General features: G+C 44.2%; 2 protein-coding genes across 2 annotated transcripts in view; one reads left to right on the forward strand and one right to left on the reverse strand.

The window, feature by feature from the left end:
• stk17a (serine/threonine kinase 17a) overlaps positions 1 to 8536 on the forward strand; it is a 38742-nt gene extending 30206 nt beyond the window's left edge. The window contains exons 3-7 of the mRNA XM_062521510.1: positions 1778 to 1922; positions 2407 to 2533; positions 5305 to 5353; positions 6673 to 6852; positions 7364 to 8536. Coding sequence (XP_062377494.1) covers positions 1778 to 1922; positions 2407 to 2533; positions 5305 to 5353; positions 6673 to 6852; positions 7364 to 7715 — 853 coding nt within the window. The 3' untranslated portion in view covers positions 7716 to 8536. The remainder of the gene's footprint in view (positions 1 to 1777; positions 1923 to 2406; positions 2534 to 5304; positions 5354 to 6672; positions 6853 to 7363) is intronic.
• LOC134066251 (probable G-protein coupled receptor 141) lies at positions 8537 to 10444 on the reverse strand. Its single transcript, XM_062521511.1, has 2 exons — positions 10372 to 10444; positions 8537 to 9910 (listed from the first exon to the last, which is right to left on the reverse strand). The coding sequence occupies exons 1-2, from the start codon at positions 10437 to 10439 to the stop codon at positions 9058 to 9060; spliced, it is 921 nt and encodes a 306-aa protein (XP_062377495.1). The 5' UTR covers positions 10440 to 10444; the 3' UTR covers positions 8537 to 9057.
• Positions 10445 to 11487: the final 1043 nt, after the last annotated feature.

The following is an 11487-nucleotide window of genomic DNA, read 5'->3' on the forward strand; positions in this document are numbered from 1 at the left end:
TTAAATGTTATCATTAAATGTTGATTAAATTACGATTTCTTACCGCCAAAGATTCTAAACCTCGAGCGTGCACAAATCAAAAATGTTACAATCATACCCGGTCTCTGTTCCTCCGAGCCCTCGGGAAAGTTAGTGCAGGAGCTGTGGTTTGTAGAGAATTGCCTCTTGACTTTATATTCCTTCTTTACAGCGATGGATTCGTTGCACAATAAACATGAAAGTCTCGTACTTGTTGCAGAGGGTAAAATGAACGATTCTCGTTGTCAATTAGACGTTTCTTTAGACAGAGCCATCTTCACTCCACTCGTGGGAATGTTATTGTTTGTGATTTGCGCAGGCTCGAAGTTTAGAATCTTTGGCGGTAAGAAATCGTGAAATAGATAAACAGAGGCAGAGCTGGCATTACTTTTTCTTTAAATTCAATGCTAAGTATATTTGAGAGATTGGCGCTGTAGGCTACTGTGTGTGTTTGAAACACTTATGAGCCTAATTATCTTGAAGTAGGCTAGTTAAATCAACACTGCATTTTTTCCCACTGATGCATGATATGGCAGCTATCAGACATCAGGTATGAAATACTATGGTTAGCCTGGGTGTTTTCAAATACTTGTAGTTTGTGTGGCAGCCTATCACCTGTCTGAGAAGATTTTTTTATGGATATGGATAATAGGCTATGTTCTTAGTTTCTATGCCAGTGTATAAAATTCAATTGAATTTAACTGAATTTTACTCTGATTTTATCAAATATTGTTGGATACAATTATTTTGCGGCGTCTTATTTTATGCGGCCCCTGAAAACCCAGTGATTTTTCCATTCGGCCCTCTTGGTACTGAAGTTGAATAGCCCTGGCCTATAGGCTATATACTGTACCCATGAGCCTCTAGGCTATATACTGTACCCATGAGCCTATAGGCTATATACTGTACCCATGAGACAAAGGTCCCATGTGAGTGTGGAGGTGAAAGTACTCTCTGGCATTAACGAAGGTCCCATGTGAGTGTGGAGGTGAAAGTACTCTCTGGCATTAACGAAGAGGCATGTGAGCAGAAAAGGTCATGTTATGATGTTAGCCATCAGTTGATGTCCCAGCAGGCCTTCTATTAGAGTTTAATGAAATTAAGATATTTTGGTCGTACCATTGTGTTGTACCATTAGATTCAATTTAAAGGTGTGTGTGTGTGCCTGTTTCACCCTCTGCAATATTTATAGCCTGTGTGTGTGTGTGTGTGTGTGTGTGTGTGTGTGTTTGCAGTGCTGCTGGTGGAGAGATCTTTGACGTGTGTGTGTGTGTTGGCAGTGTGGGTGGCAAGATCTTTAACCTGTGTGTGTGTGTGTGTGTGTGTGTGTGTGTTTGCAGTGCTGCAGGTGGGGAGATCTTTAACCAGTGTGTGTGTGTGTGTGTGTGTGTGTGTGTGTTTTCAGTGCTGCAGGGGGCGAGATCTTTAACCAGTGTGTGTGTGTGTGTGTGTGTGTGTGTGTGTGTGTTCAGTGCTGCAGGGGGCGAGATCTTTAACCAGTGTGTGTGTGTGTGTGTGTGTTTGCAGTGCTGCAGGGGGCGAGATCTTTAACCAGTGTGTGTGTGTGTGTGTGTGTGTGTGTGTTCAGTGCTGCAGGGGGCGAGATCTTTAACCAGTGTGTGTGTGTGTGTATGTGTGTGTGTGTTCAGTGCTGCAGGTGGCGAGATCTTTAACCAGTGTGTGTGTGTGTGTGTGTGTTCAGTGCTGCAGGAGGCGAGATCTTTAACCAGTGTGTGTGTGTGTGTGTGTGTGTTTTCAGTGCTGCAGGTGGCGAGATCTTTAACCAGTGTGTGGCGGAGCGGGACGAGGCCTTTCAGGAGGGGGACGTCAAGCGCCTAATGAGGCAGATTCTGGAGGGCGTGTCCTTCCTGCACAGGAAGAACGTAGTTCACCTGGACCTCAAGGTGAGTCTCACACACACACACACACACACACACACACACACACACACACACACACACACACACACACACACACACACACACACACACACACACACACAAATCAGCATTGTGTCATGTGTTTGGCTCTTGGATAAAAACAGAATGAACTGAAAGATGAATTCCAAGTTTAGCCACTAGAGGGGAGTATTTTGCTGCACTGAATTTTTTTGTGCAACTCTGTGGAATGGCCTTGCCACGCACTAGTCATGAAACACACACACACACACACACACACACACACACATGAACTGTGTGTACGTCATCACAAAAGTAAACATGGTGTCCGTAATAGAGAGAGCTGTCCCTGTCCCTGAGTAGGACTGACCCTTTAGCTGGTCACTAATGGTCACTAACTGGGTGTCTTGACCCTCCTCCCCCTCCTCCGCCTCCTCTTCCTCCTCCTCCTCCTCCTCCTCCTCCTCCTCCTCCTCCTCCTCCGCTGCAGCCTCAGAACATCCTCCTGACGAGCGACTCTCCTCTCGGGGACATCAAGGTGGTGGACTTTGGGCTGTCCAGGATGGTCAGCAGCAGCCAGGAGATCCGCGAGATCATGGGCACGCCGGAGTATGTGGGTGAGTGGCACAGATCAGATCATAGGCACGCCGGAGTATGTGGGTGAGTGGCACAGATCAGATCATAGGCACGCCAGAGTATGTGGGTGAGTGGCACAGATCAGATCATAGGCACGCCAGAGTATGTGGGTGAGTGGCACAGATCAGATCATAGGCACGCCAGATATGTGGGTGAGTGGCACAGACTCAGGATGTTAGAATGACCAGGACCTGGGAGACCCAAATGCTGCATATTAATCAGTTTCTTGGAGTTTCGATACCTTGTGCATCCCTTTTTTTTACCTTCAATTTGAGCTCTGATCCTGCTGCCCATACTAACAGTGCAGAAGGCCATTGGTGGAAACATGTGTAACCTACAGTAACAGTGCAGAAGGCCATTGGTGGAAACATGTGTAACCTTAACAGTGCAGAAGGCCATTGGTGGAAACATGTGTAACCTTAACAGTGCAGAAGGCCATTGGTGGAAACATGCGTAACCTTAACAGTGCAGAAGGCCATTGGTGGAAACATGTGTAACCTTAACAGTGCAGAAGGCCATTGGTGGAAACATGTGTAACCTACAGTAACAGTGCAGAAGGCCATTGGTGGAAACATGTGTAACCTTAACAGTGCAGAAGGCCATTGGTGGAAACATGTGTAACCTACAGTAACAGTGCAGAAGGCCATTGGTGGAAACATGCGTAACCTAACAGTGCAGAAGGCCATTGGTGGAAACATGTGTAACCTTAACAGTGCAGAAGGCCATTGGTGGAAACATGTGTAACCTACAGTAACAGTGCAGAAGGCCATTGGTGGACTCTGTGTAACCTTAACAGTGCAGAAGGCCATTGGTGGAAACATGTGTAACCTTAACAGTGCAGAAGGCCATTGGTGGAAACATGCGTAACCTTAACAGTGCAGAAGGCCATTGGTGGAAACATGTGTAACCTTAACAGTGCAGAAGGCCATTGGTGGAAACATGTGTAACCTTAACAGTGCAGAACAGTGGTGATTCTAGAGACTTGTAACAAGGGTGGTCCAAGTGGGGCACTGGTTAATTCAAGGGTGGCATCTAGATAAACAGAAAGACTCAAGTTGTTAAATTAGCACACATGCATGAGTAAAACCATGCACCAAGCACCATACTCATAAATTGAAGGACAAAGAAGGACAAAGACCATACTCTCACATCAAATGTCTTTGTAATTGGATAAAATATCAAATACAGTTTTCAGCTCATTTTTCAGCTCTGAACAAAACCCGCTTCAGCAAAAGTGGAAGTGTGAAATGTTTTTTTGCCAGTGGTTCTTAACTGGTCTGGTTTTGAAATCCATAATTTCACCTGTTCATAAAGTTGTGACCAACGATATATATATATACAGTGCCTATAGAAAGTTATCATACCCTTTTGAAATAGTTACTTTTTTTGTCTTACAGCCTGAAATCAAAACCCATTTTAAAAAAAAATCTTTTCCAGTTTTATTTACAAATGTAGCTGTACAACATCAAAATAATGAAAAAAAAGTCAACAGTTCTGAAAATTAATAAAAAATTAAAAACTAGAATAACAGGGTTGGAAAAGTCATCATACCCCTGACTTAATACTTTGTAAAACTTCCTTTTGCTTTCATTACAGCCATCAATCTGTTTGGATATGTCTCTATTATAGCTTTGCACACCTAGATAGGGGAGTATGTGGGTGAGTGGCACAGATCAGATCATAGGCACGCCAGATATGTGGGTGAGTGGCACAGACTCAGGATGTTAGAATGACCAGGACCTGGGAGACCCAAATGCTGCATATTAATCAGTTTCTTGGAGTTTCGATACCTTGTGCATCCCTTTTTTTTACCTTCAATTTGAGCTCTGATCTTGCTGCCACACTAACAGTGCAGAAGGCTATTGGTGGAAACATGTGTAACCTACACTAACAGTGCAGAAGGCCATTGGTGGAAACATGCGTAACCTACAGTAACAGTGCAGAAGGCCATTGGTGGAAACATGTGTAACCTTAACAGTGCAGAAGGCCATTGGTGGAAACATGTGTAACCTTAACAGTGCAGAAGGCCATTGGTGGAAACATGCGTAACCTTAACAGTGCAGAAGGCCATTGGTGGAAACATGCGTAACCTACAGTAACAGTGCAGAAGGCCATTGGTGGAAACATGTGTAACCTACAGTAACAGTGCAGAAGGCCATTGGTGGAAACATGTGTAACCTACAGTAACAGTGCAGAAGGCCATTGGTGGAAACATGTGTAACCTTAACAGTGCAGAAGGCCATTGGTGGAAACATGTGTAACCTTAACAGTGCAGAAGGCCATTGGTGGAAACATGCGTAACCTTAACAGTGCAGAAGGCCATTGGTGGAAACGTGTGTAACCTACAGTAACAGTGCAGAAGGCCATTGGTGGAAACATGTGTAACCTACAGTAACAGTGCAGAAGGCCATTGGTGGAAACATGTGTAACCTACAGTAACAGTGCAGAAGGCCATTGGTGGAAACGTGTGTAACCTTAACAGTGCAGAAGGCCATTGGTGGAAACATGCGTAACCTTAACAGTGCAGAAGGCCATTGGTGGAAACGTGTGTAACCTTAACAGTGCAGAAGGCCATTGGTGGAAACATGTGTAACCTACAGTAACAGTGCAGAAGGCCATTGGTGGAAACATGCGTAACCTACAGTAACAGTGCAGAAGGCCATTGGTGGAAACATGCGTAACCTACAGTAACAGTGCAGAAGGCCATTGGTGGAAACGTGTGTAACCTAACAGTGCTTCTCTTCCCCTACAGCTCCAGAGATCCTGAACTATGAGCCAATCAGCACGGCCACTGACATGTGGTGAGTTTATCTAGTTATTTATTGATGTGTTTATTTGACTGGAACAGTACAGTATATCTGAGTCAGAGTATAGCACAGTGATAACTGAGTCAGTGTATAACTAAACCAGAGTATAGCACAGTGATAACTGAGTCAGTGTATAACTAAACCAGAGTATAGCACAGTGATAACTGAGTCAGTGTATAACTAAACCAGAGTATAGCACAGTGATAACTGAGTCAGTGTATAACTAAACCAGAGTATAGCACAGTGTACAGTATATCTGAGTCAGAGTATAGCACAGTGTACAGTATAACTAAACCAGAGTATAGCACAGTGATAACTGAGTCAGTGTATAACTAAACCAGAGTATAGCACAGTGATAACTGAGTCAGTGTATAACTAAACCAGAGTATAGCACAGTGATAACTGAGTCAGTGTATAACTAAACCAGAGTATAGCACAGTGTACAGTATATCTGAGTCAGAGTATAGCACAGTGTACAGTATAACTAAACCAGAGTATAGCACAGTGTACAGTATAACTAAACCAGAGTATAGCACAGTGTACAGTATATCTGAGTCAGAGTATAGCACAGTGTACAGTATATCTGAGTCAGAGTATAGCACAGTGTACAGTATAACTAAACCAGAGTATAGCACAGTGTACAGTATATCTGAGTCAGAGTATAGCACAGTGTACAGTATATCTGAGTCAGAGTATAGCACAGTGTACAGTATAACTAAACCAGAGTATAGCACAGTGTACAGTATAACTAAACCAGAGTATAGCACAGTGTACAGTATATCTGAGTCAGAGTATAGCACAGTGTACAGTATAACTAAACCAGAGTATAGCACAGTGTACAGTATAACTAAACCAGAGTATAGCACAGTGTAAATCTGAGTCAGAGTATAGCACAGTGTACAGTATATCTGAGTCCGAGTATAGCACAGTGGCAAATTACATCGGTAGTCCATGTGCAGGAGATACTCAGTTTATAGTAGTCATGTATTGTTGGTGATGTATTGTTGTTCTTTACATGTACGTACAGTATGGGGGGCACTTTAGCTGGAGCTTTCATAAGGTTCTCCGTTAGCCTGTCCAACTGGCTAATGTATGGGCTATTATAAATGCCCAGGGGGCAGCTGGCTAATGTATGGGCTATTATAAATGCCCAGGGGGCAGCTTGAGGTCCCAGGTGAAGCGGCCTGTGGTTGACCCAGCGCGTGCCTCTGTGGTTGACCCAGCGCGTGCCTCTGTGGTTGACCCAGCGCGTGCCTCTGTGGTTGACCCAGCGCGTGCCTCTGTGGTTGACCCAGCGCGTGCCTCTGTTGCAGGAGTATCGGTGTCCTGGCCTACGTCATGCTCACGGGCATCTCTCCGTTCCTCGGGGACGACAAGCAGGAGACGTTCCTCAACATCTCCCAGATCAGCGTGAGCTACGCCGAGGAGGAGCTGGAGTGTGTGGACCAGGCAGCCATCCACTTCATCAAGTCCCTCCTGCTCAAGGCCCCGCAGTGAGTAGCGCACAGCACACACGCAAGCCGTCACTTTTGAAGCAAACTGCAACACAAAATGGTGTTCTACAAAAACGAAAGCTTCCCTATTTTGTAGTAGGGAAAGTAGTAGGATGCCGGGAATAATCTTTCTGGAAAATACTGGAATAATTTTTCACACACTGTAAAAATGTCAAAATTAACTCTACTTGGTCAGTTGGTCATGTGGTTAAATTCAGATCTGTAATCACAAATCGTTGTTGAACTTATGTTAAAAATAATAAATAGAATTGGCCATATAGTCCTAATGTCTGTGGTCTCTGTGTGTGTGTGTGTGTACCTCTGTGTGCGCGTGTGTGTAGAGAGAGTACCATATAGTACATGTCCTAATGTCTGCTCTCTCCGTGTGTGTATGTGTGTGTGTGTGTGTGTACCTCTGTGTGCGTGTGTGTGTAGAGAGAGTACCATATAGTAAATGTCCTAATGCCTGCTGTCTCCGTGCGTGCGTGTGTGTGTGTGTGTGTGTGTGTAGAGAGCGTGCCACTGCTGAGGAGTGTCTGCAGCACCCCTGGCTGCTGCTGCCGGCGGAGGTGAAGGCGGCGTCCGAGCCCCTGGACAGCACAGCGGGCGGAGAGTGTGTCCTGGAGCCCGTCAGCCCCGGGAGCACCAGCACCAGCACCGGCTCCAGCTGCACCGAGTCCGACCCCGACGACCCGGAGGTCACGGAGGAGCTCATCGTCATGGCGGCGTACACTTTGGGTCAGTGCCGGCAGACGTCCGACAAGGAGGCGCTCACGCCGGACCAGAAGGCCGTCTCCAAGCGCTTCAAGTTCGAGGAGCCGTTTCCGGCCCTGCAGGAGGTGCCGGGCGAGTTCATCTACTGAGGCTCTCCCATCACCATCGCCACGCCGACCACCAACCATCGCTGCCATAAGCTTCACGTACGCAAAAGAAGAAGTAGCAGAGATGATGACAAATTGAAAAAAAAAAGGAACAAAATTCGCACTTCGAATACGCAAACAAGTGTACTATTACTTTTAACCCCCAACCTCATGATTTGAACTCACAAGCCAAACTTTTGTTTTATTTGTTTTATTTTTTTTTCCTCTCCTGTTTGTGCTGCTTTGCTTCTTGGCATTTAATGGGTATGTTGCTTCAGACGACGCCTTGCTGTGGTACTTCATTTTTAGTTCTCCGACTTTGGTGCCATGCTTGAAACTTTTTGGAGTTCATGTCGGGCTATACTGTACATGGAACCCAATCACTTTTGTTTTTTTTAACCGTTTATGTGTTTTTAATTTTCAAGTTTCCTTTGCCATGTATCTGAAAGTGAATATTGTTTGTGTAAAAGTTTAGATGTCCTTTGGGGGGGGGGGGGGGGGTGGCATGACTATATGTAAATGAACCAGAATTAATATTTGTTTTAAATGTATGTCTCTTTATATATAAAAAAGGAAAAAAAAATTTAATAAGCCATTATACACATAAACAACTCCCTGTTTACCTTTGGGTATAAGCTCCAGCAATAGTAGTAAACATTTTTCATTCTTATGTCCGTTCAGAAAATGTTTTTTTTTTTCACTCCGTAGTCATTATTGCTGTATATTGGTCCAATGCTGTTTCCATTAAGGGTCAGTCAGTCTTTCATGGAAACACTTTTGAAAATGACTGATATTTGTAAATAAAAGTTAATCTCTGAGACCAATCCATCTGTGTCTTATTTTATTTAAAAGTATTCTTAGGTTGGTGCATGTACTGCTTCACATCATCAGAACATAAAATGGCATAAACAATAAATAATGAAGAAAATCTGTTTGTGTCCGTAGCCTACAGTACACCACTCAGTAATAGCCTACATAGGCCAAGTGTCGCTTGCGCTGATGGTCAAAGCCCAGTGTCCAGGTTTCTCACCATGTGCAGGCTGTGGAGAAACCTAGTCCGACTCCCGCCATAATCATATGCAAGGTGTAGATCTAGTCTGCGATTCTTTTGGTCATATAGCTCCTCATGGTCCTCTGCTTCTGACACAAAGTAACTCGGACCGAGTCATAAAGATTGCCATTTCAGCAACAAGGTGAGGAGTGTATTTTAATTGGCTGCTTAAAAAAGAAAAAGCTAGTTTCGTGATTGACAAAAATGTGAGATGATAGATTGTCATACAGCTGGGTGACAACAGCTGTTTTTGTAACTCATGATAATAAAGAAGTGTCACTTGCCGGTAATGTTCTACAAGCGAAATATCCTTCCACATGAATAGCAAGCACCACGCCCCACAAAAGTCAGCAAGTCCAGGCAGCTCAGTCCGGTTATGGCCAGGAAAATCTCATTTTGAGACTCTTTTTCAACCGTAATGCCAGTCACGTAGTATATGCGGAATAAATGATACGGCACAAAACACACGAGCATAATTAGGACAAAACAGAGGCTCTTCATCTGTGCCCAAAACTCCTGTTGAGAAGAGAAGGTGGCACCATATTGCCTGCGGATTGACCGCAAAATATTAATCTGAACGGCGCACAACACTATAGGAACCGTGATGAAAACGCCGCTGATGATATAATTTATCACACGTACACCAAGTTCCCCCGTCCTCTTTCCAAACGTGAAGCAGGTAGTATTGTTCTTGATGTTGTCATCTCCATAACTCTTGAATACTACGAGCATAACTATCGACACAACTATCCAGATAGTCCCACTCGCTCCAAGAGAGTGAAGTTTTCTGTGAAAATCTGGACTTTCGGTCCGTTTGTAGAATATGTAGAAACGCAAGATGAGCACTATGACGTAGATGAGGAAGGATATATACATATGGATGTGGATCATAAAGCTGACCATCCTACACATCTCCGGAGGCAAGTCCCAGCTGTCCCGGACGTAGTAGTGGATGCGGAACGGGATGGTGGGCAGAAATAGGAGATGGGCCACGATGAGGTTGAGGACTGCGACGGTGGTCACAGAGCGCAAGTTGCATTTCAGCACTTTAATCATGAGCACTATCCCCAATGTGCCGACCATCAAGACCACCACGTAGATGCCGATCAGTGCTATCCTGCCGGGCGAGTTTGACAGTGGTTGACTCCTGACGAGAAAAGGGGATTAAGAAACTTGACAAAAGTTGCCAGAGACTCACGAACAGCACGCATCACAGTAAACGGTCATTCATTCACTCTTTACATTTCTTATTTAACTGCCATACGTTGAGTTGCATAGCCTATAGTGCCAACAATAATATTACTATAAGAGAAAAGAATGCAAGTCAAATGACTACCTATTAAGAACGTTTGTTTAAATTTGTTTAAATAAACAAACAATTAAAATAAATGTAAATAAATAAACAAGCCAACATATAAAAAATAAATAGCCTACATGACAGACATTCAGACAACACCCCTCAACTTCCCCGTTTCCTCTGATCTAACTATGCAGAGATGACAATTATGTAGCCTATAAACTGTAGGCTATGCTATTTTTTGTTGCCTATATTAATCTAAGTGAACCTATTAATGCTACATTTTAAAGTGCAAAAAGAGAGCAATTTACCCATTGTTTGAGTTGACGGAAGAGGTGGGGGTTGAGCTCACTAAACCGTTGGTGGTTGTCGTATTCATGTTGCTGGAAGCCTGCACAATGTGCTATCATGACGTCCCCAGATAAATAAGTCCTCGCCAGCCAGAGACCGCCTACATTGTTTTAGCGCAGCTTCCGTGGAACCATTGGTTGCCACGGATTGGTATTTTCTTGTAGCCTGGTCCCAAAGTCATGATAAGAAATAAACTAATTCCCCTGTATTTGGTCGTTTCTAACTTTAAAAACAAACAAACAAACAATTTTTAGACATAAGTAAGATGATGACACCTAAAGTGGTCAATGTTAACTAAATGTAAAGTCTAGACATAAGTAGGGCCTATACATAATCATGCATTACAGTATAGCCTATTACACACCATGTAGGCCTACAACTGCCCCACATCCTCAAGATGGACGTGCCACCAGCATGTCATGGTGGCTACAACAAGGCTCAATAAAGGCTTGTGATAAAAATAAAAACGGTGATGTGATGTTTTCCAAGGTGTACATACAGTATGTGCAACTACCCACTTCCATTGACTTCTGTCCTCTCGGGAATATCAACAAGCTCGACTGGCATGATGTCCACATCAGTCCATTTTCCTCAAGCTATCCATGCCCTTGCACTGCATACGCAGCCTTACACTCACCCTGAACTACAGTATATACTGTAGCATTGCTGCTACATAACTATTAGCTGACAGTTCCCCAGAATTGTACAATATATAAAAGGTGGCATGTCCTCAGATCTGATATGTATGCTGCGGTCATGTGTGTCCAGGTGACAGGTGTTACACGTGAACTGCACACCTTTGACGGGTGGAGAGGGAGATGATGTGGAGTCCACTGAGTACATGGAGTACACTGGCTGTCGCTCGAGGGCCCGACTTTGGCAAGTGAAAGAACCCACCAAAGACAGGCAAATCTCTGCTGGAGATCTCAGCAAACACATTTTGAAGAAGTACAGAGGTGCAGTTGCAGATAGATAAGGGTTGCAGAATAACACTCAAAGATTGCATCATAGGCAGAATGCAAGGGCTACAGCATAACTGTCCCAATGAAGCTCTTGAAGTAAAGCCAAACGTAGCT

This window comes from Sardina pilchardus, chromosome 19 (assembly GCF_963854185.1).
Source record: "Sardina pilchardus chromosome 19, fSarPil1.1, whole genome shotgun sequence".
In the NCBI taxonomy this organism is placed as follows: Eukaryota; Metazoa; Chordata; class Actinopteri; order Clupeiformes; family Clupeidae; genus Sardina; species Sardina pilchardus.